General features: G+C 41.4%; 1 protein-coding gene across 1 annotated transcript in view; it reads right to left on the reverse strand.

Moving 5' to 3' along the window:
• Positions 1–1,489: 1,489 nt before the first annotated feature.
• The window catches only part of macrod2 (mono-ADP ribosylhydrolase 2), a gene marked incomplete at its 3' end in the record, with an annotated part of 392,791 nt that continues 368,061 nt past the window's right edge, over positions 1,490–26,219 (reverse strand). Inside the window, 8 exon segments of the mRNA XM_084561793.1 lie at positions 1,490–1,515; positions 1,518–1,574; positions 1,793–1,864; positions 3,658–3,696; positions 19,173–19,232; positions 19,856–20,002; positions 21,274–21,315; positions 21,741–21,785. Of these exon segments, the coding sequence (XP_084417919.1) occupies positions 1,490–1,515; positions 1,518–1,574; positions 1,793–1,864; positions 3,658–3,696; positions 19,173–19,232; positions 19,856–20,002; positions 21,274–21,315; positions 21,741–21,785 (488 nt within the window).

The raw sequence follows: 26,219 nt of genomic DNA on the forward strand, positions 1-26,219 counted from the left end.
CAGGCCCAAAGGTTTCCCAGTAGAACACTTAATTGTCACAATGTTATTCAGTTCTCCTGTCAGTGGTTTTAATGTTGTGGCTGATCTCGAGAGATTTTCCTGTAGTAACAGTAAAATAAGCTCTATTTTAGAAAAAAGATATTTTATCTAAAATATAGAAATATCCTCTATGAGCAAGGGTGGCACCATCTGTATACAAATTGATTTTATTTATTTATTTATTTTTAATAAATCCACAATGATCATCTTTACCAAATTAGCCATTTTATTAGGAACACTCGTGGCAATCTTGGATAACTACCTTACCATAAAGTCTACTTTAATGATGCTAAACAAATGGAAGGTTTTAGTTTGTCATGCTGTTGTACTGAACTGATTATACGTGGAGGGCTGATATTCTGCTCCCCTCATGTATATATTAATTCCGCTTTAAAATTTTTTTAAACATGATTTCGTGGACTACGACACCACTTCAACATTAAACGTGAATATCCGCAGTTGGTTGTTCCACAGTCCAAAAGTCAGTGAATATTAGGAGCTTTGTGAAGAAAGAGGATTGCACTACATTGTGTAGGTGTATATGGTTTTTAAGCTGTCTTCATAAAGTTGTTGTTTTTTTTTTTTGGAAACTTACAGTATATCTGTAAATGCCAGCAAACAGCAGCGATATATAATGTATATAACCCAAGGTTTTATGACAGTTTTGACCTGTGGTGTTCAAGACATTCTGTGTGACAGACAGATCCATTTTCTCTGTGAAAGACGACGTGAATCTGTACAAACATAAAGTAAGCCATCGACTTTGTTCAGAAACCAGGGCAGGCTGTTGTGGTTCTCTAATGTCATATGTTTTGACACTGGACTCCAGTTAATTTTAGCCGCGCACTACGTGTGCTAAAAGCTTCCTCATGCACAATCCCTCCCTGATCCACACGGATGTTCTACAACAATCCTTTTCTTCTCTGGTGCTTTGTCTGGCATTGTTCAAGCTCTCTCCTTTCTACAACAACCCGTTTGTCTCTGCCAAGTTATTTCATATGCTGCTAGCCTGTCCTATTTATTCAACCCTGACAATCTGTTCATAGCAGTTGCTTAATGAATTTTTTTCCACCTGAAAAAATAAAAACTCCACAATACCCAAATCTGAATCCTATTTTTTGGCTCAGCAGCTCCATAGGCCCACACACAGAACAAATGCAGCCATGGAAATTCATGGCACTCTCCATAGATGTCTACATTCAAATTACAGGCTGCCTTATTGCCCTAAATCTCAAAGGAGACCTGAGAATAACAACAGTGTGCTATCCTTATCAAATATGATTTATTGGCATGATTATTGCCCCTACCGTCTGTGTTGGCTGCATGTTAAAATAATATGCATTGCACACTTGATTTATTAAATGCCTGATAGTTGAGTTTGCAGGTAATTTATCACACTCAATCTCCAAAGACGTGCTGACTCTTATGTACCAAAATATCAGGGTTACACTTACAGACCCGAAATGGGTAGAGAGATTTACAAATGCATTTGGCCCTGGAGGAGCACGTACAAACTGCCTGCCTGCCGCCTGCCCCTACAGAGACGAGGAGATGGAGACAGACGGGGGAAAAAAACGGAGACAAGGAGAGTGAAACTGGGTAACACTTGGCTGCACAGAGCTGAGGATTCTCTGAAAGGAGCGCATTTTAATTCAGCAGCTGTGGCCACTAATAAGAATCCTTATAAATAGGGATGTGTGTGAGATAAGTGTGCAGCAGTGACTGAGGGTGAGTGCTTCGTCCTTACCATTACCTTTGGACTGATTGCTGTTAGTTGGACTTGAATCAGGTTCTTCTGAGCTCTCGACGGGCTCCTTCTTATCCTCTAGACAACAGCAGAAGAGAAGGGAAATAAGGTTATAAAGTGCAATGAAAATCGAGCAATTTCTTTCCCTTCACTCTGTGAAGGAAAAGCATCAAGTCACCTACACAATCTCTGCCCTGCCAAACTTTAGAACGAGGCCGAGTGGGTTTACGGGTAGTATCAGGACAAGACCTGATCTGAACAATACTAATCATGATGCTTTTGTAAACTTCAAGAGGAATATACAGTACCAGCCAAAAGATTGGACACACCTTCTCATTCAATGGTTTTCTTTATTTGTATTATTTGCTACATTGTGGATTGATACTGTAGATATCAATACTACAAAGGAATACATATGGAATTATGAAGTAAGCAAAGAAGTTCAGAGTAAGCAGAGATTGGGTCGGTACCATAGACTGTATAAAGATGGACAATGGGAAAGTTCATTAAAGGTGAAGACAAAGCAGGTAGAGCTCCCCCTGGTGACTGGGTGCAGTATAGGTCATAAGCTCCACCCCCTCCATATTAGTGGACAGGACTTGGGCCAAACTAAAACACTAAAATACATGTCAAATAAATTGCTTTCAAAGTTGGTTTCTGTCATTTTAGGTCGTTAATATAATGCTGATGCATGTTCAGGTGTCCATTTTTCTGATAGCTTTCGTTTTTAGTCAGTTATTTGACGCTACAGAAACAGGATGTGACATCACGACGACTAAAAGTTGCCATGCCAACCACTCTGTGAAGTGGCTCTAGTCTTGGGCTGTACCACGTAGACTCTGGCTCCAAACTCACAAGAGAGCGGAATAATAGTGTCAGTCTGGTCAATGTAAGGAAGTGGTGACGCATTGTCCATATTTATATACTGTCTATGGTCAGTACACAGTTCTCTTCAGTAAATAGATCTATTCAACTGATGTTTTAATCCATTTATGACAAGAACCACTCAACTAAGTAAAGATAAACTACTGTTCATCATTACTTTAAGACACGAAGGTCAGTCAATCTGAAAAATGTAAAGAACTTTGAATGTATTGCCTTTGCAAAAAGCATCAAACGCTTCGATGAAACCGGTTCTCATGAGGAAGGGAAGACCAAGACATACTTTTAGTGCAGAAGATAAGTACATTAGAGTATTCTGCAGTGACATGCCATCCCATATGAATTGTGTTTAGCGGGGCCATCATTCAATGACCTCAAACACACCTCCAGGATATGTAAGGGCTATTGGACAAAGAAGGAGAGTGATGGAGCGCCAGATGACCCTGACCCTGAATCACTAATCTAAACCTCATTGAGATGGTTTCTGATGAGTTGGACGGCAAATTAGCCAACAAGTGTCCAATACCTCTGGGTACTCCTTTAGGACTGTTGGGAAACGATTCCAGGTATTATATGCCTATAATATATAAAACTTATTCAGTTTTTTTGCTTTCTAAATAATTCCACACGTGTTCCTTCATACTTTTGATCAGTATGAATTAACAATGTAGAAAATAATAAAAACTACTGGATGTGACAGTGTGTCAGAACCTTTCACTTGTACATACATTTATATACCTGCTCTGACTTCTGGTGCTGGCTAGAGCTGCACACATCTAAAATTTAAGGGCATCACTATATAATCAGAATGCTAATTTGTACTGTGACATGTTATGAATGTGGGCAAGTGAACAAAAGCAGAGGAAGGGACTTGGAAGGAGGGATGTGGATAGTGGCCCCTCCACAGCAGGGAGGTGTCTGTTAGGTAGCAGGATTTCAGTGATGCGTCACAGCTACTAGAGTGGAGGAAAAACATGATCCCCGCTCACCTCTATTGCTGTTGCCGGTGTCGCCGGTCTCACAGACACCTGCAATGTGGAGCACAGTGACACAGAGATGTTACTCATCTTGAAAGTCAATTTACGCATTGCAGATGAAGTTGATAAAAAGGCTCAGGGAGTGGTAAAAGTAATCATTGTGCAAGATTATTCTGCTTGACTCTTTTTACTTTTTATCAAATTGCTTCATGCAGAAAAAAAAAAGTAGATCATCCTGAAACCAGTTTAGAAATTTGAGAGCAACTTTTCATGCACGGCACTCAAGTTCTTATTTGTACCGATGCTTAATCTTCTGGAGTTTCAGCGCCTTCCTAAAGAGTTACACTTCAAAAAAAGAACGTAACAAATGCGAGAAAGGAGAGAGATGCATGCAAAATTAATTACAGACTGCCATCCCCGTAAGGCAGCCCAAGACCCCCACCCCCCGCCTTCCCCCCCTCCACACATCCTTATCCCTCTATATCCTCCCTGTTACCACTGTAGTCACACAATTCCTTCGTTGTCACTCACTGAAAAAAAACACTCTGCACCCCCCCCCCCCCCCCCCTTTGCAACAACAATCATTCAAACAAAGCACACTATAAAAATAACCACACTCCCCAGGCAGTCTAGTGATAATGTAAACAAATACAACTGCTTAGGCGTGATAGAAGAACGTGCACAATCCAAAGTGTTTTCAGTGTTCTCTATGTTTACAAGAACAAGTCTTGGTCAAGGTTATTTGATCTGGTTTGTATTTGCAAGTTTGAATATAAATTGACAGCGTTCTTAAAGCACAGCATTGCATCTATGGCGTTGTGACTAGGAGGCTGCCAGCTATGGAGAACACGCATTCCACTATTTCTTCAGTGTAAAACTAATCGGCTGCAACATATTAGAATGAATTACTCCTCTTGTAGTCACCCAAAGGGACCCAAGGACTGCTGAAAAGCAGGAAGGATGAAGCAACAACAAACCCCTTCTTCCTTTTTTTTTTTTACCTTTTGATCTCAGGCATGGAACTATCCAGGGGGGAAAATGTTCTTTTACATAAAACTATTCGAAGGAACAGTGTGGAGGACTTAGACAGATCTATTAGCAGAAATGGAAAACAGTCATCATAATTATGTTTTTTTTGAGCGTGTAATCACCTGTAACTATGAATCACAGTGTTTTTGTCACAATAGAATGAATCTTCATATTTACATAGGGAGCATCCTGCCTTGTTTCTACAGACAAACCAAACACTGGCTCTAGTGAGGGTCTTTTGCATTTTTATATGATAAAGTGGTGACCACTATAGGTTTCTTCAGCAGCGTGGAGTCTTGAACTGATTATTGCATTCTGCATCTGATATTTATACAAAATTAGAGGTGCGGAAAGAATGACAATAACAAAATAGCATTTGAGCAACATGCAGTACACACATTCAAGTTCAAGGATAGGGAAACTACCTTTAACCCCACATTCATCCGGAGTCTGAATCGGTGTTAATTTCCAGCTACACTGCACATTCAAGTTCATTAACAATTTACTAAATAATAGAAATTTTATTTCAAAATAGAAAACATTTTATAGTGTACTCACATCACGTATGAATTTGGATTGGTGTGCAGTTTGTTCTGAATGTGGACAAAGCTTCAGACTTTAAGGAGGGGAGGGAAAGGTATTCAGTTGGTTGCAATTCGCAACCTCACCACTAGAGGGCACTACATCCTCTACACTGGTCCTTTAAAGCGTCTTCAAGTAACATTTGTATCTTATTTTCATAGTTTTGACTCTGTGGCTCTGATTTCTGTCACTAATTGCAGCATTATACTTACCAAGCTGATTGATCTGGGATCATAGAAGCATGTCCGCCCATGTGTGACCTACCACGCTTGGTTCACTTGTGCACAGCACACTAACACTTTTCCTGTGCGGTGAGGGTTTATTACAAGCTTTACTATCAGTCAACTTATTTAAGGCATATCACACGTCTGTCTTTCTTGCCTCACTGTTGCAGCAAAGTCATTGTGCGCCCAGATGTCAGCAATTACTTTGTTTTCAAACTGACAAAGACACAAGTTGACAAGACCAGAAGAGAAAAAAAAAAGAAACAGAGAAGTTATCATGTAATGCCATCTGCTATATTTATCAAAAAAGAAGATCTGCCACCAAACTTACTGTAATAGAGTTAATTGACAGGGAGCATGTAGACAGACATTGTGCCACATGTTTATGAGAAGCGGCCATATGGCATTAATAGTGATTACATTAATTATACAATCACAAGAAATGATATGCCAGTCATTAACAGTTCTCCATATATTCACTACTGAGTGGAACAGAACTTCCATCATATGAGCTAACAGCATGCCTATGTGCAGCAGCAGGAGCCCACTGAAGCACTGGCCTCATTCCAGATGCTCCTTTCTTCGTCTCTCCCAGGTAATAACAACACAGTCTTGGTGCTAGGGCAGCATCCTCCTCTTCTTATACGGAGCCCCGATCAAAACAAAAGTTCAGAATTTCAGTTGACTGTGGCCCCAGCCTGCCTCTTCTTGCCTGAAGCTAGGAGGCAACAGCGAGGCTGGTCTTTCTCTCTTTCTCTGTCTCTAATTTGACTCCAGTGTGCAGACAGTGGAGGGGCTATCATTTAGGGGAGGATCTGAGTGTGCCGTGGTAAACACATAAACAAGATGGGGGAGAGAGAAAAACTGGCCTCTGTCAAGGTTCTGCTGAAGGAGAGGCACAGTCCGCAGAGGGCAGATAAGAAAGAAAAAGAGGAGAAAAACAGCCTGAATTGACTCCCTCAGCAGGAAACTGGACGGCTTACGCCAATGTTTTTTAAGGCTAAGACCAAGGACCTGAGGAGCCCTTGTCAGTGTCTCCCAGCCTTCGTTTTGGCATGTAAAATATCAGTTTGCATGGTAACTGAATTTTAATCTAGGTTACTCTAAACATTAACATTTTGGTTAATGTAATATCTCTGAAGCAAGTCAGACGTTGCGTTATGGCAATAGGCAAACTCAGGAAAGGTGACTGGTAATGATACTTTCAAATGGGTATTTGATCTGATTCCTCATATTTGAGCTGTATTCACATTATCTTTCATTATCATGATGTTTCAGTGAAGACAAGAGAGACTGAGATCAAGACAGATTAATTTACGAGTTAGCCGAGGTCACGGAGCAGATCAAAAAAGACGTAAGACATTTGTCTACAAACTGAAAACGTCTTCCTTTCAGAAGTTAAGCAAAAACATCCCACAGAGAAAAAGTCCTTCAGACAAAAATGTGCATGTGCTCACATTTCCACACGTAGAAGACAAGGGAGAGGAAGGAAGAGAGTTAGGCATAAGTCACCCCGGTATGCAGACAAGCAGAAAATTACATCCCCCCCACCTTCCATTCATTATTAGACAAGAGGTAGTTAGCGTTTTGTTGGTCAGCATTAGTGTGCTGCAGCACAATATTCAACCATGATTGAAACCGGACAGCAATTGAGAGTAAGACTGAGACACAGATTTGTATGAATATCTGACAGATACTTGATAGCTTCGGTATAAGCGCTCTTATTATTTCTCATAACCTTCGAAGAGCTTTTGTCACGATCACCAGTGGTTCTGCTCTTGCGCCACTTTTAATGGTCTTGTCATTCCATCTCAGTCAGCCCACAAGGGAGGCAGTCTCTGTGGGTCACCCACATAGCAGCATGGGAACCGTCTCTGCTTAATGTTCCAGACAGGAGCCTTGGGCAGAACAGGAGGTTCCCTTTGTCCCTCAGCCACGGGACATCTCACTGTCTTTTATTCAACTTCTCCTCCTGAGCAGTGGAAGAATAAAAACAATCGATGGAGGTGCGGAGGTTTAGAAGTGTTCATGCCCTACAGTGTCAGTTCCCCAGGAGAGTTTCTTCTGTTCATTTGATCCCCAAAGCGTGGCGTGGCGGGCTGGTGTGCTGTGTCTGAACAGGTCTTAGCTTTGATCCCAGACAGATCACACAGGTGTCCAGCTGCTCTAACTCCAACAATGAACATGGCCGATCACAATCTCAGTCTGGGGGAAAACTGAAAACCATCAACCGCCTACTTTAACCAACAGTTGCTCAGTAATGTCTGTGAGAGGCCCACTAGAGTACGTCCAAATTAAATACACCACAAAGACATTTTCTGATTGAATCTCTTTCAGTGAGTGCATATGGCATTTCTATTTTGCCTGTGTTTACTCTTTGTTTTCTGCAGCCTTTATGAAGCAGTTAGAGGGCTGCTGCTTACTCAATAGCTCTTCATCTTGAGAGAATGAGGTAGGAAAATGTCAAGGTCTGTACCAGTATCTATCGACGCGCAATGCCTTTCAGGAGATGAGAGCAAAATTAATTTCACTGTGTAAACTGGGTGGTCTGTGAGGGGACCAGTGCCTGGTCTGTACTGGGCCATGTATATTAAACAAGTATCAAAGAGCCCCTCATTGAACTTTGCATGGACTAATAGCTCTGGGCTTGACAGGCCTACTGCAAAGATAATTAAAGACATCCATGTTCAAGCAAAACAAGACCGGGTGGACCTCAACAAGTGTCCAACCCAAAGGAACTAATGAGCTGGTAAATGTGGAAAGGAGGCTATTTTCATATGTTAATGTTACATTTGTAGTGCGGGCTTGTGGAAATTGCTAAGCTGCATAAGCTTCTACTCTCAAAAACAGTAAAAAAAAAAGAAAAGAAAATTGTGGTGAAGAGGGGGTTCAGCATTGATAGCTGGAGTTTTCTTTTCTATGAGAGGGAACACTGTCTGACAATCTGAGCCAATTAAAGAGCACTGAGCTGTGACCTGCGGGCTAGGGAGATGAAAACAAGCCTGTTCAGTAAACACTGTGACCGCCCCTCTCTACTGCTATCCTCCTGAAAAGCCAAGAGTCTTCATTAATATTCCGGCTTTCTTCTCCCTAAGAAAAGGCCATGGGGTTGTGGACACTAAGTAGCATTGTGCTCCCCTGCGGGTTTGGGTAACCTTGCAGTGGTGGTTGTGGTGGGGCGGCCCCGAGTTGGGTCAGGGTCCTCTAAACAGACTGAAAAGGCCCAAGCTCATTACACAGGAATGGGCCATGCTTGACAAGATGAGGAAACACAAAGTACTCTGAATGAGTGAAAAGAGAACGGGACACCATCTGCCTTGGGGTTAAGCTACTACTCAGAGCAAAGTGAAGGCGGTTCAAAGGCGGTGAGTTATGGCAAGAGGAAAAGGGGATACAGCCGACAACATACGTTGCAAAGCATGAAGGGAAAAATGACCACTGGCAAACTTTTGATAAGACACAAGGTTGAAAGAAGCAGGAAAGCCAGTCTCCAAATGTCTCCACTGGCAATATCCCCCTTTTTTCTGTTCGCTATTTTGTTCAAGATAGTGGGGAACAGTCACTGTGGTCTGTCAGAAGACAAAGGATGAGATTAAAAAAAAGAAAGAGGCAGAACACTGAGATACACAGAGATGAAAGGAGTACGTGAATAACTGATTAAGTGAAGACGTGAGAGAGGGAGACAACACAAAAATAGACACGGAAGGGAAAAATGCAAAAGAGGCCTCCCCCTGTGTGACCTACATACCTGCTAAACCTGCTGTCAGTGGTGGCCTGTTCCTCTCTCATCACTCACTGAATTACTTTACATAATCTTTAGACTCTCCACGCGCTGCTAGAGGGCTTGCCGCAAGAAAGCCGCCCGCTGGTGTTTTTAATACCTATTGTGGTTTACTATATCAAGGCACACTGTCCCCTTGCAGGGGAGCGGCAGTGGGTGATGTGTCTAACCCCGGCGATAAGATAAAACGGGACGCTACGTGGCTGAGCGAGGTGTAGAAGTATGCAGAGGGAGGCCTGGGTGTTCGTGTGCTGCCGAGGACATTGCTCAGGCCACGCTCTGAAGTTACGCATTGATTCGCAGTTATAAAGTGATGCCTCTTTTGGGCAGCTCAGGGTTTTCCACAGTAGATCATGGATCGCACTGGTCAATATAATCAAAGTGCTTGTCTAGACGGTGTTCTACTGTTCCTGCACAGTAGCCGTCTATCACCGAAAGGTCAGCAAGAGAACAGCTTGATTAGTTGACCAGAGGAGTAGCTCCATTTATATGTATCAGCTGCTTAGTTTGGGGACAGCTAGAGATATAGTTATGGAGAATGAAGACTCTGTGATTTCACTTCTCTGCTGGCGACTGTCTTCTGTGATGAACTGTAATCTATTAATTCTTCATAGGGGTTGTACCGACTAGTCGACTAATCGACTTCACTGCTGTGCCGTGACGCTTTAAGCAGGAAGTCGACTTGTGGTGACAATAACAACACGGACGCCTCCTAGAAGACAGGTGAGGAGTCCAGTGGGTTATCGCCGCAAACTAGCAGCGGTTCATCAAGTGTGTGGAAAATACTTCACTAAACATGAAGCCCATACTACCGTGACATGCAAAATATATAAGTCAGTCCTGAAATACAACAAAAGTACTAAGTACTGCATTACACACTTTTCTGAAAAGGCACCCGCTAACGCTAGGAAGGAACGGTCGAAATCCTCTCAGCAACAGTCAATTAACAACTTCGCCAAACATCCCGCGGTAACAGAGAGAAGGAGGCTGCAAATGAACAATTTGTTAGTGGATTTCATTGTCAAAGTTATTAGACCTTTAACTGCTATACAAGGAAAAGGCCTCGGAGATATGCGGCATTTTAATTTTTTCTTCCTTTGTGTTTGACTCTACAATATCTATTCAGGTCAAGAACATAGATTTTATTGTTGCATTGTTGGGTTTTTATGTGTGACGTCATCAACTAGCTGACGTTGACTCGAATTTCACCGCATATTAATCGACTTTAAAAAAATCGGAAGTCATTCAACACCTACTTCTTCATCATCTTTCACATAGCATGCTATAATATACAGAACTGTATCAGATTTTCCGATCTGTGACTAATGTTTATTTTAATTATCAAATCATTTACACTAATTAATTAATTAAATTTCTTAATTAACTGGGTGATTGTTTGGCCTGTGAATAACAGAAAACGATTGAGTTTCCCAGAACCCTAGGTGACTTCATTAAAATTGTTTGCACAAAACACGAAAATATATATTTATATAATATAATTATTAATGAACAGAAATGATTAAAAATTGATTAATAATCAAGTATGCAGAATTATCAGTCCATCTCTACATCCTATGTAATGTAACATTGTAACTAATGATGTTTTTATGGTAAACAAATTATTCATTCACTAATTTTCTGTAAACGTTTGTTCTGTGAAGGGCCATGGGGGGGTTGGAGCCTATCCCAGGTGTCATTGGGGGAGAGGCGGGGTACACCCTGGACAGGTTGCCAGTCTATCGCAGGGCTAACACAGAGAGACAGACAACCATTCACAGTCACACACCTACAGCCAATTTAGAATCACCAATGTCTTTGGATGGTGGGAGGAAGCCGGAGTACCCGGAGAGAATCCATGCAGACACAGAGAGAACATGCAAACTCCACACAGAAAGGCCCCAGTCGGCCTGGATTTGAACCCGGAACCTTCTTGCTGTGAGGCATCAGTTTTTCCAGTTCATTGTTCAGTCCACAAAAGCAAAAGAGACCAAAGAAATCTTCTTTTGACTGTCAAATTCTCTCTGCTGCCATGTTAAAAATATATTCATTCAATGAATTTGTTGACTAAATGCGGCATCTTTATATCATGCTGTGAAAAAAAAGGTGTATATCTAAAAAAAAAAAAAATAATAATACTAAAATATTAAATCCGAAGGGTTAAAGACTTAAAATCCCAACTGTCATGTCTGAGTCTCAAAGAACATTGTTGTCAGTATCTGATCTGTGTTTTCTTCTGACTGAAGCAGCGCCACCATCAAATCTTCCCCACTCCCTCCAGGAGACAGACAACCCGTACGGAGATCACTCATCACTCAAGCGGCGTCTTTTCCGTCTGTGTGTGTTTTTATAGGAGGTGTGTGAGTGACTGTGACTAAAATATGTCGCAGGCTTCTCGAAAACACATTTGTTGCATCTGTGCCACCTGACAAATTCTCTCTCTCTCTCTCTCTCTCTCTCTCTCTCTCTCTGCTCGGAGTTGATTCATTTGCCATTTTTTTTGTGAGGCAAACAGTGGGTGGAGACAGGATAGGAGAGATGATCAAAAGAGGAGCTTCAAAGGAGAACAGAAAAAGTGTGTCCCCCCGTAGCCTGTTAGATGAGGCCCCCTCTCTTTGAAGCAGGCTTCTGGGCCAGAGGTGACCAACATAATGGACACTGCGCGTCTACTCTCCGTCTCCGGCTAAATAAGAGTCTCGTGTCTCCCATCAATAGGAAGATATTACAAAATGACGGAGGGTGCAATCTGCAGAAATAGATGTTCTGTTTAAACAAACAAAAACAACAAAAAAAAAGAAAAATCGCAGCCTAGATTTTAACTCAATGCCGCTGTCACACACAGTCAGTAACTTCATGAGTCACCATAGCAACCACAAGCCCCTCCCAAACGTTCATCACTTTTTAAGTGCTTCCTGAAAACATTTCTCTGGCTACTTGCATGCGCTTTGTATTTCTTCATTATTTTCCAATGTATTCTCAGTGCACTCAGAGTTGACAAACAGAGAAAGGCAGCATTACTAATTCTAATGCTCGATTAATTTAATTTGAATGCCTTTAGCGGCTCCATTAAGAATAATGGCCAAAAAGCCACAATTGAATGTTTACATTTTTCAAAAAAAATATATTTTTTTATTTAATTACTTCGTGCATTACATTTGTTTTCTCTGCTGCCTTGAAAATGTGGAAGGATCACAGTAATATAGTCCTTATTTTATTCACCAAGAAACAGGTTGGGCGAAATCTACCGAGTCCAGTGTAGTTTAAGAAAAGAGAATAAGAGTCGAATGGACTTCAGCGATAAAAGCTGAAGAAATACAGATAATGATAAGACCATGGGCATCCACTCATGGCTCTCGGACACAATGCCTCAGCATGGCTGTGATTGGGTGTAGCTGCTGTTTCTGAGCTCTCACAGTCAGTGGAAAAAACTATAAATTACAAGCATAGCCTAATGCCTTCAGCCAGGGGCAGCTTGCTCCCTCAGGAGCCGCACTGTTACAGTATACAATGTTATGCCAAAAGCTAATTGTGTGCTGACAACTCTTAGCCACAGGAAGGACCACACTGCTCTCCAGAATTAGATTTACATCACCAGTATCCCATTGTTCACAAAAGACCAAGACAAAGGGCACAAAACAACCAATTAAGTAAAGTTTGAAATCCGCCCCCCTCCCCTTTTTGTAGACGAGGAAACAGAAATGCAAAGTGCACTTCAGCAGCAACAAATTCTGAGCGGAATATACCAGTGAGTTCTGGGATAAATTATTCAAGCTGGTGAAAAGAACAAGAAAAATCCTTTTTGATTTGCAATGGATTACTAAGACATTCGACTCTTTGTACTCGATGCTTTAACATAAAAGAGCAACCACACAGGGTCACTGTGCTGTGATAGTTTCGTGTGTACCTTCACATTGCCAATGGCAAACCTGCTGGATTTCAGAAGTGCCATTTGTGTCGGCTTACTGTTCTGTTACACTCAAGCTGTTCCACTAAGGGAGAAAAATACGTAGAAATCAATAACATCCCCCAAACAACACTTGCAAACAAGAGAATAAAACCAATTCTCGAGACAGTTGTTAGAGGTTTTTTTTTTTGGTTTTTTTTGCACCTCTATTTGAAGCATTTCTTATTGTACGTGAGGAGAGAGGTGGATGAATAATGTACATGGAGTTTGGCACCATGTGGCACTTGTGGCTGCAGCTGTGCTTTCTGCTCAGAACCTCACACACAGTGAGCTGTGGGCGGTTGTGGCAAAGTCGCAGTCAAAGCCATCAGCAGTGTATGCGCAACACATCCTGACCACTGGCTTAGGGCAGGGGAAAATAAACATTTTGTGCGAAAATATTCATTGAATGAACGGACTCAAATAACAATAAATGACGGAAGATGGGTGAACCTACGTTTACTTGAGTTGCTGTGATGTTCTGAACAACACAAAAGGTCTGAAAAGCAAAAACAAAAGAGAGAAAATTGAAGTGTGAGAGGAGCGGGGGGGGGGGGGGGGGGGGTGTCAGCTCTGTGCTGATGCCTCGTCTCTGCCGTGTTGAGACTTAGATTTTTGCGATAGCCTGCTGCGTCCAACTCTCCATCTCCCCTGCAGGGTCCCTCCTGTCTGGCTTCAGCATGCCATTACAGTCTGTCCTTACTTGTGCCTCTGGTGTGCACCCAAACACCCCTCTAAAGAATTCCCACTAGCCAGCCCATTTCTTCCCCGGTGAGTCTTAACCGGCTTTATCAAAAACAGGAATATATAAGGAACACTTGAGGATATGTATTGTAGATTCAGCTCAATCTATCAGTCACATTTTCTTTAAAAAAAATGGCAGTGGTGATACATAATAAATTGACAGGCAATGTAACAGGAAATACTGACCACGGCTTGTGTCCGTGCACCGTATGACATAAAAGGTGAAACTTGTAGCATGAGCTGCTGTGGCATTGAACCCATGCAGCCATTAAATCTCACCTTAGGAGCAAAGACAATAGCCACAATAGCAATACTCCTGCAGGAAAACCACACAGCATGAAGGAAAAACAATTCCTGTCCACAACTCTGATTTATTTATTCCTAGCTTAAGGCAAAGACAGTGTTATTTTAATTTATGGGTGTACCATGAGCTTACTGAAGCGCGTGCCCACTCTCACAAGTCACCGGAACAAAGCTTGCCGAGCAGACATTCCAAAAGCAATAACACTGCAGCCCCTCTATTTCGATTTTAAAGCATGTTATGAATATTCATAAATACTGGCTGCTTCCGATTCAATTTTTGGGAGCCTTTATAGCATCCAAACTATCAGCCTGAGAATCTCATTGCCTGTGCAGGAAGATATCTAATACACATGATTTATATAGTGGAGCATGCAGCCTGATTTAAAATACTATATCTCCCTGCTGCCTTCCCTCTTATATATCTCTACTTCACAGACATATTCAAGAGGACAAAAACCCACAGAATATAATATTTGCTCTACACTGTTTGGATTATTGCTTTGGTTTATTATAGGGTTGCATTAAAGTAATTTATAGAGTTAAGAACAACATGGCTAAAACCGTGAACATAACTGCTGCATATTCCCATGAACAGACTTGCAAGGTAAACAACAGATGGTACAGTTTGGCAATATGAAGTGATAAGACATCAGCAAATGACCTGCGCGCTATCCTAGATCTTTATCCACTTTAGGGAAGTGTGTGTAGACTGAATAAATTATTACACTCACGGGTTCTAATGATGATGGCGGTGAAAATGCCTAAAACACAAAGCTGTTTTATTTAGCTTTGTATTATTTAGTGTGACTGAGCCAGGGCTGAGATGCTTAGCTGTGATACACACTTCCATATGTGCAATATTGAGCTATGTGAGAACAGCGGGGTGCCAACAGACATCGCTGACAACTGGGAGCACGTGGGAAATAAATGTGCCGGATGTTAGTTAAAAAACACTGCAGAGACATGTCTGTCTATAGCACATCCTGTGATGTGGAAGCACTAATACGAACGGCGTGACCTGTTCGTTATGAGGTTCATCAGCGAGGCTTCCTGCTAAGATTATATTCAAAGGATTAGAAGGTAGCAAATAATTCTGAAATAAAATGCATCCACGTCTTCAGGTGGCTGGCTTGTGTCGGGTACAGTTTACTGTAAATCCCTCTCGGGGGATTACAATTCAATGTACACGACTCGACAATTAAGCAAACAACAAATTAGAAAGCAATACTCAACAAGAGCCAAGAACTCTCACTTTCTGAATTGCCTTTTCTTGATCTTGTGTTTAAGAGCTTTGCAGAAATGTACACATTTGCTGCAAAGCTCAATACATCTCTATCTTGCCTGCAGCGATTCTCCATTTTTGTTAAGACAACATTGGAAAACAGAGTAAATACAAAACATTTTATGTCACGCTTTCTCATATTCACATGTGTCAGTAAAATACTACTCGATTGGGAATATAATAACAAAGCAATGAATAGAAAATAGGGTGGAAGTTGAGAATTGGAGGTTCAGAAGACCCCCATACGCACACATGCTCTGACTCACAATTTCACGCACACGTGTGCAGCCACCTCATATTCAGCTGTCCTCAAATTGTTTGATTCATTACTCATTCCTCCCATCATTATGAACCATTTTATTACTCCTTTCAATGAAGCAGATTTAACCTCTATGGCCATGAGCAGGCAGCCTGATTACAGTTATTATTTTTAATAAAAGGTATTGGCTCTGGAATCATTTGGTCTTGTCCTGTGAATGGCTGGTTATGCACGGCTAAGCCAGGCTTGTGTTGGCCCGCACGAGATTCAATATCCGAGACAGTTTGGGTGTGCACTCCGTCCAAGGCCCTGCTCTTCCACACAAAATGCAATCTGCCTGCAATCAGGAGTGACACCACTGTTTACTGCCTGACATTGCCGCCGCAGCCAATGGTAACCTAGACAGTGACGGACAGTGGCGGGCTCAGGAAAGACACACTCAACGGGCTGGAGTGAAGCCTTCCAGTGAAGGGAAGCCTGTGGCGTGTGTAAGATATATTCTGCGGGCTTCTCAGAGAGGATGGAGAAGGCTATCTGAGATGGATCTATCAGGAATTTTCACTCTCACCCCAAATTAATTGAATGTCAGTCAAAGGGAAAGTGAAATGGAGGTGAGAGGGTGACTCAGACCTTTGTGTTAACGCGGTGGCGGGAGAAGGATGGCTGGGTTTCACAGGTCTTGCCTTAAATTCTCAAGACAGTACACTTAATAAGTGAGAAGCCACAGAAAAACAAGAGGTAAATAAAGACGGATATCCCATGTGGCCAGAAACATAAACTGTGGCTACACTGAGAGAGATGTCCAAACAAAGTGACTGGCTTCATGGCACTCATAAATAAAGTCTTAATATGCCACAACCTTGCTAAAAAATGATATCTAAATCATAAATGCATTTACGAGACTGTTCTATAAATAATGTCTTTTATTTAAGACTTAATTATTCAGCACTACTGTCAGGAATGAAACATATCTAAATCCCTCTCTCTGTATTTTCCATTTTCTCTACACAGCTTGTGGCACTGAGCCAGCTATGTTGCCTTCCTCACTCACTCAATTGTTACTCAAACAGAAGTAAATAGTGCATTTAAGGGGGACTATTTTGAGCTGTGGATTCAGGGCAACTCATTTTAGTTCAAGGGCCACACACAGCCCAATTTCAACTCCAAAGAAGTGCAAGTACAGTATGAAAATGTTGACATTTAATGAAATATCCTTTTACAAAACATCTTATGAACAACTTGAAATTCTGGCACTTGTTGTCTACTGTTTAGTTCGGGGTGTTGCGTTCTGTCCGCTGCTGTTAAAAGGAGACTAGTTGCTCTCTATGTGTCTGCATTGTCTGTCTCCTTGTCTCATTTAGAGCTGCTGCCGGGCTGCTATCTCACCTGCATCTCATCATCCATTCAAGCCGAACACAACTTAAAGACCTTCTACTCTCCCACTCTTCACCACTTCCTCAGTTTACCTCCGTGGTAGTCATCCGCAAACCAGCTATTGACGTTTTGTCAATTTTTGAAGTGCTATTCCTAATGTACCTGCCTTCTCCTTTTGGCTACAGGTGCTGCCCACGCTCCAGCTTTCTCGCCAGCCTGCTCCTGTGGACTCCTTTGTTTCTTTTTGGAACTCCGCTCAAGCTTTTGTTAACTTTAATTATTAAACTCCTGATTTTGTGCCTGAACACATTTGATTCCTGCGCCTGGGTCCTTTCCTTGGGTTTTGAGTTGTCCACAAGATAACAGCTATTCTTGCTAAAACACTGGACACATTAGGAATAACAATTTATTGAGAAATTGCAGTTAATGTCTTCTATGTCATTTTCCCTCTTTGCAACTTCACGCCGGGGCCAGATTAGAGCCTCTGTCGGGTCGGTTTTGGCCGGCGGGCTGTATGTTTGACACCCCTGCTCAGTTGCAGTTCTTCAAATGGTCACTTGTAGCTGACTCCAGAGGTGGATTGATCCCCAAAGTGTTAAAATGTCTGACTTTAACACCCTAAATTGTTTACAGCCTGGTATACACATGGTTTGTATAGTTAATTTGCCCAGTGACAGGTGGGTGCAATCACATTGCACCTTTGTTAATTAGCCAGGAGTTAGTTGAAGTTTGGCACTGTCAAAGCATCATGAGCTTCTAAACCGCTCCTCCTGAAACCGACGGGTGACATCACAGAGGCATCATCCATCTTTCTTTATGCAGTCCACAATTAATAAATAGGCGACGCTCTTGTCAAATCGTTTTGAAAATAACAATTGTGCAGAGCAATAAGGTATGTTTGGCTTTGCATACACACCCAACACTTTACAGGGGATTTGCTGACTTAAATTCAGATGCATTAAAGAGAAAAAGACATGGCTTGTATTTACATTACAACTCTCCAGAATAGCAGCACAGTTGTCATAGTTGTTACCGCATGTGTGATCACACTCAGCTATGATGTAGCATAGATATATACATACACGTACGTACACTCACTTGCCGGTTCATTATGTATGCAAGTTAATGCATATATAATGTTATGCATCTGAACGAATGTACTGTAATATAACAGTCCTGCATTAAATCTTGAAGGTTATGGTATTGAGTATTGTTTGAAAATCACTGAGAGAGCTGTTGATTTGACTCTGTTTTCATTTTGGAGGCTGTGGTTTGTAGTACTATTGAATTGTACCATGTTGTACCGACACATGTTTCTATTATTTTGACCTCCTCATTTTAGTCAGAGGGCTAAAACACAAAAAAAACACTTAAGTCTTTAATTTAACACAGATTAACGGCGCCACAAAGTACATCCTCCCAAATGATCATACAGTTGAGTTATCATCTTTCTAATGCTGTTTCAACATAAACATTAGATCAGTCATGAAGGGGGATTCAGTTCTGGGAAGTTATATTAGAAAACATTCATTTTCAGTAGTGTACCTAATGAACTGGCAATTGAGTGCATGTAAATCCACTGCCTTACAGGGTATGGCAAAACAAGGACAAGTAAGATTTAAGACATAATTAGGTAGTTCGTCACATTTTCAACAACAAGCTAAACACCTAAATACAACTTATTTTCATGACTGCTTTCATATAGGTGTAACAGTCAGTCTTAATTTTACACTCTACTGCGACTAGCTGCTCTAAACATCTCCATCATGGCTTCCTCAGATGCGCCACACCACCTGAGGCTCAACTGCAATGCTTGTGATATTAGATGGGTGATGAAACAGATCTTAGATTGGGAGAGGCTGATTCCAAACCAGCAGACAACAACAACAACAACACTGACCCCTCTGATTCAATATGCAACTATACAAATACATTGAACTGGACAAGGAAAGTCACACAGAGAGAAAGTCAGTCCTTCAGACTCTCAGTCAAGTCACATCAGATCTTACCTTCCATCTTCTCAACTGTCTCGACTTCTGCCATCTCAGCAGCAGGCTGCTCCTCCTCTGCTGGAAGAAAGTGAGCAAAGTTGTGATCTTCGACTGCGCAACCAGTCGTGCAAATGTAGTGCAACTGTCTTTAAGCAAAGCTAACTGATCGTCTTTGTTAATGTGCCTTAGTGCATGCACATGCTGTGGGCTGTGAGGTGCCAGAGACAGAATATTATGTCCATGCCTGATCTGCAACACCAACACAAGGATCTGTGCTCTTCTTCACTCTGTTTAATCCTTGATGAGAGATGAAAAATACTTAAATAAATAAATAAAAAACTCTAGCAGGGGACATCCTTATTGTGCATTTATAGCATCTCTCATCCATGGACTGTAATTTTAAACTGCCGGCAAATCAAAAAATGTAAACATCTGTGTTTCTGTTTTGTTATGCAGTCATTATGCCGGCCATCAGGGTTTCTCGGATTGATATTAATCATATCCGTCTGCCTCAGTGGCCTGTGGTTGTTTTGATAGTTGCAGTGACAAAATAAAATGAAAGGCAAGGTAATCAGACAATCACCTGGACATTTTTCAGGTCTGTAATCTTTTTTTTTTTTGGTGACTGACAGCCTGTGTAAGGTTTGGACATAAAAGGATAACGAAACCTCCCCACCCCCAAACTGCCCTTGCATTCATACCTTTTTCTTCACTTTTATCGTTTTTGATGCCTTTTTCTTCGCCCTCATCTTTGCCGTCGTCAGTGACTGTATCTTCAGCTGGCTCCTGGTTTTCATTTTCACCTCCACACTGTTCCTGATTTGGCTCTTCATTGACCGTATTTTCATCTAAAGGCACACAAAATAAAAGGACGTACGTTTAGGAGGAATAAATTCAGGCATGGGGAGTCAAAGCCTTCACATTAATTCCTATAACACGCTGCAGAAAACAAGCCCATGCTTCATTTCCACTGACAGAAATCTGTCAGAAACATTTTCACACCAACAGGTTGCTCTTTTTCAATCTGAATGGAGGCTGACAGGACAGAAGGAAAAACTGTCAGACACATGAAAATGCAAAGGAAAATACTTTATGCTGTATATGGTAGTTTAAATGTAAATATGATTTATAATCATGTTTTTTTTTTTATGGCTGGTTGCTACACAGCACCTAGCATGTCTTAGGGTTAAGGTGGTCACTACCGTTTGAAGGGAATGTCAGTTCTAGTGCTTAAATCTCTCTAGTGTTGGTAGTTAAAGGAAAAACATCTGAGAAATGCATGCAACACAAGTAAAATTTGGAGTAAAAGACACTCGCTGTAGGTAAATGGGGTAAAACAGGTCTGTGCAAGATTACAAGTAACCAAGGCCACAAAATTGAACGACGTATCGATCAGAGGTGTCTGGTTTTCAGCTGGAATACACAAACACACTTAAGAAAGCTATAACTGCTGCATTTTTGGCTGAATTATCTTGCAGGTGTGTTTTTTTTTTTTTTTTTTTAAAACTGTATATCTTTGCTTTTCCTTGCTTTCCGTTTATGTCTCATGAGGACGTAATTACATATCTCAAGTTTTGGATAGCATCCCAAGGCTGCGTTCGCTAGAAATCGCTTATAGGATATCGACAAATTTCACGTTCAGAGAGCCTCTATCTGTCAAATCGCTGTCAATGGGACGGGATTTGAATAAAACAAAAACAGAAGAGCGGCAAGGCACCGCTCGCTGGCAGTATGCAAATGCTGAATCTTAATTATATAGCAGCAGCAGCGGCAGAGAGAATATTTGGAAAAGAGAAATGGTTCTGGCTCAAAGTTAATAGTCGTCCCTTTGTGTCACACACACATGCATGCACTCACACACACAGCACAAGAGAACACATCAGAGTCTTAGGATCTAGTATACAGATGCATTTAAATCTTTGTATACTAGTTATTTCTGTGTATCTTTCATCTAACTCTGAGCTGAAGTGAAAGGCAGAGCAAAGACATTGGTCAGCTTGAACAAGTCCCAGCTCCTTTAGAGATAAGAGTCACATCAGAGACAACAATGACACACTGACGACACTGCGTAATCACAGCCCCACCCATGCTGGAGCCTTGATTCGTAACTGTACCATACCTTGATTCTGACTCTGCATCTCCACATCGTCAGTTACCACATCTGGAAACAGAAGACAAATTAAAAAGAGTAGAAAACATTTGAGTTCAGTGCTGGTGCCTGGAGTTGAATAGACTTGGCTTTCGATATCACCTCAAACAGCCCTTTCATTCCATCTCTTTGTCTAGCTTTGTCTTTGTACTGCAGTATGAGAGCAATGGAACCACAAAGACGTGCATAAATTAAGTGACAAAAAAGAAGGGAAAAAGAATGTCACTTCTAAAGCCATACATAATTGAGGGATTTCTTTGTTCCAAGCTTCTGTGATAAGGGAACTTTTTTTTTTGGGTAGAGTGGCAGCACACAGGATGGAAACGCTGAACTGAAGTGAATAGAAAATTCAATTTTTGATGACAAACGACGTCAAGAAGCACTGGTAGAGCTGAGAGGCTCAGAACATGCGTTAATGGTCCGTAGAGCTACATTACCATTGCCGGCCCCTTCTTCACCTTCCTCAACCGCCTCCTCTTTTTCTGCAAAGGGACGGAAAAGAAACATCAGACAAACGCGAGGGTGCATGGGAATAATATCAGTCATTCATTCTGAAAAACAAAACAACCAGTCATACCAATAAACATCTGAAAAATTTACGAGACGTGTGTAAAGGAAAGATGACCAACAGCAATCAAATCAAACAGCACCAGCTCCTGTTGCCCTTTATTCAGCTCAACTGTGTTTTCTTTGTCCTCCCAGTTTTTAAAGTGGACAGAGTTTTAATTGTTACAGTCTGTTGTTGTTACAATGACGAGGGTCTCAATTTGCAGCAGTGGATATTCATAGAACCGGATTAAGAGCATGCAGCTGTGCAAGAGTCTCTGTCACGCTGTAATTAAGCACAGCAGGTTTAAGCTAAATGCTAAATATTAGCAGGGTTCTATGCATGTATATTGACATGCAGTAGGAGTTATAATGTTATTGTTATATGCTTTGCAATGTTTTGAGGATGAAACTCATACTTCAGTCATGAGAGCATTTGTCCACTTATCAAACCTTGTCCAATGTATACACACAAGGCAGCATTTCATATATTTTTTGAAGTAAAACTTTAAACCCTCCATCATGTCTGTTACTCCCACCCTCCTCCCTCCTTTTCTTGCTCTCACACATTCTTACAGACGCGCACACACACACACACACACACACACACACACACGTAAACCAATGACATTTGGGACAAATTGAGTAAATGAAAGCCATGACACCAATAAGAGAACATGCTTCACAATGGCTATTGTGCAGCTTCTATAATTGCTTTTTTAACAAGCTGCAGAGAGAAACCATTTTTTCATATCTATGCAATTTTGCCCTGCACTCAGAACAATAAAAATGCCAGCCTCTATTAAATGGGAAAAAGGCCAGTTCTACCAGTGCCGCATGTTTGTCTCAAGTACCTCTGTCCATCACGCAGAATGCTGGTGACACACAGTAGATGGCAACCCTTTCTATTAATCATGACTGGCATTTTGAGATAGAGCCACAGACAGGGGGCTGAAAGGAATACTTCATTGGGAAAAACAGCCAAAGATGAATGATTCACTAGCCTTGAGGTCACCCTAAACCTTCTTCGAAATTATGTATGACTGCTGTATCTGTCTGGTGTGATCACAAAAAAACTACATATCAGATCCAACAATAGGCTGAATGTAATTTCCTGCATGTTATTTGATTATTTGTGTTTGGCTTATGAAATGGAACAGAATTCGATTGGTGATAATGGATGTTAAGGGACCGATTGTGGATGAATACACACATACACACACACATATATATATACACACACACACACCAAAACTAACAATTCTGTGTTGAGCAGGTGTGATTTATAATGGCTCAGTTAAAATCAATTAGAACTGTCTTCAACAATGTATAAACCCGACTCTGCATGCTGCCCACTCATGTGCTCCAAACAGCAGGTGGCAGCATTGTCACAGCTTTTCTTTCTTTAACCGCCAACACTCGCCTCTGCAAAACTGTCATCCCCGTGAATCATGGTCTGACATACTTCACACAGAAGGGTCCAGCCAACACCTCAAGACTTTTAGTGTCAATACTCCAATGAATTCCACTTTGAAGAATATAGTGACAAAAACCCAATTTTAGACACTCGCCTGCACTCGCGTTGACTGCACAACAGCATTGAAGTGTTTTTTTTTTCTGGATAAAATGCTAGTCTCACACACTCATACATGATTTATTTATTTCAACCCCAGATTCGGGGGTTCAGTATTACAAGGATATAAACAATTTAGATGATATTCTACCTTCCTGGTGTGTCCTACTTGCATGACATGGTGAGTAAACATCAACTGCACATGATATTTTCCGGGAAGTAAAAGTAGTATCTCATATTCAGTAACAAACAGAAACGCAAACATGTTAACTTGCACGCATATGTGCACAAGCCGGGCTCTATCTCTCCCCCCAGTCCTGTCTGCTATTCCTTTTATTGAAGCCAACTGGAGCAAAGGACAAGAAAAGATAAAAAAAAAAGGGGGGGAGAGCCTGAAAAATTCATGAGACATGTGTAAAGGAAAAGGGGCCCTGAGATGACCAACAGCAATCATTCAAAGACCTTTTGCATGCGAAATGTGTGTGCAAGCAAAGTGCAAGTGGGTTTGCTAGCGATGCTTGACGGGGTGCCACGGTGTAAAAGAAGGCATCCCGGGGAGAGGCTCACTGTCTGTCCGCACGGAGCGTTATTAGTCTGCGTGTCCATCCTCGCTCTGTGTCATCTCTCACCATCTTCCCCCCTCTCTTCCGCAGGTCTTTCCCAGACAGCTCACGCATGCCAGGGAAACAGACGAAGCCAGGCATTGATCTCTGGCTTAATGTTCACATTTTACCGTGCCCTGTGACATCCACTAATCTCCCTAATACCAATCTGGTATCAAATAATGGACACAGTGGTGCTGCTTGCCAACTCAGGTGAGCTCTAAAGAGGTGATATTCCATCTTGGACCTCTGTGCCAGCATTCACCCCGGTGTCTCACCCATCAGTTCTCCCTCTCTCTCTCTCTCTCTCTCTCTCTCCTTTTCTTTCTATAGCTTGCAGCATCTGCATGCTGTTTCACATGGATTACGTCACATCACAGCACAGCTCACAAACACACACACACAAACACACACACATGGCTAAAAACTTTTCTTTTGACCAGCTAAATTGGTCTTAATGAATGTGGAATTAATTCATATAACATCATGTAATAAATTGAGTTAGAAAATGCAAATTAGTCGTGTTTCCTGTGCAGTGTTGTACGAAAGTGGGGTCCATAAAACGCCTGGCTGCAATAAACAGAGTACAACTAAAGGACCAAACCAAACTACATCTTCTTCTTCTTCTTCTTCTTCTTTGAAGCTGAAACATCCGATTTTTTTTTTCTTCAAAAAAGCAAGCATATAAACTTTTTTTTGTGCAACTTAAAAAATTCCTTACATGTATTTTTTTCATCAAGATACATAGATGGAAACACGGCTAACTAGTGCATAGTAAATTACTGAAAGAGAAGGCAATACATGGTAGAATGACCTTTTATTAAAACAAATATAACACAAGAAACCGCTGCGTTGTTTCAGAAGGTTAGTTGTACCACAGGTTATGTGCTCCTTTGTACCACAAGTTGTTTGTGTTAATTGTGGGCTTTTTACTGTTTTCTTCCTTTCATCCACAGAGGCTAAAGATGCCTTTTTTTTTTGTGCATGTGGAGTGACAAAACAACTGTAAATGTAGCAGTTGTTGTGTGTGGGACAGAAAAGCCCTATAATTACCTCCAGTCCACTAAGCAGTGTATTTATCATGGAGAAAAAAAAATAAAAAAAAACTGTAGAAAACACCTTAATGTTTTCTCTTCTACATGGCTGTGGCTAAAAGCCCCTCATGCCTGACCCATGGACTGGGGAGAGTGAATCCCCCGAGGAGTATGATGGATGTGATGGATCACACTGAGCCATATTGACAGACACACTTCACCAACTCCGCTGCAGAGTACAATTTATTCTAAAAAGTGCTCCACATATTGACTGTACCAAACAGGAGACCTGCTTTTCTGGCTCTACAGGCAAGATGTGAAATACCGTATGTTTTTGTTGAAAGAAGATCCTACCCTGGTGTACAGAGGTGGTATGAGAGTCTCAAGCATCTTATAATGTCTGTCTTACACAGCTGACAGTCTGTTTTTGCAGATCGCTTTTCCTGTGCTCTGTGCTATCTTGACATCTGAGTGTTTTCTATGATTAATCCTTCCTATGTGCTGCATCGAACCAGACCTAACCTTTACAGTGCAGGCAGCACAAAATCATTTCATTCCCTTCCTGTGAGAGAGGTTGTCTCAAGGACTGAGTGTTCCCATGCTAGAAAGCTGTGCCAAGGCCTTTTGTGAATGGATTAGTTACTATTAAGCTGCGGGGCCTGATAAATTAGGATTTATAAAGATTATTACAAAATACTTATGCCCTTCTAATACTGGTGATTGAATTTGTGAATCATACTGAATTACTGCTGTGGATTATGGAAAGGTATGCTGAATAGGCAGCGAGAAATGACTTATTGTGCTTTGTTTAACAACACAGACTGTATTGACGCCCTTGAAGTGACTGCGCTATCTAGCCCAGTCCCGGTAAGAGGAAGCGTTTCCCCAAAGAAAACAACCATGACTGCTATCTTCAAAAAATCCCCGCAACCTTAAGGCTTGAAGACAAATGGATGGTGTACGATTTTAATTGCCTACTAACACCCTCCAGTGTAAGAATCTAATTATCTCTGGTCCATCGTATCGGAGAAGCCTATAATTGTTTCAATATTACACAACCAAAGGGGCTGAAACAGCAGAATGGCCAGATAATGGCTTCTTAAACAGGTTTGCCTCTAAGAAAACATTCTTTTAAAAAAGACCAACCTTCATCTTGTATTC

This window comes from Chelon labrosus, assembly GCF_963514085.1.
Source record: "Chelon labrosus genome assembly, chromosome: 15".
NCBI lineage: Eukaryota > Metazoa > Chordata > Actinopteri > Mugiliformes > Mugilidae > Chelon > Chelon labrosus.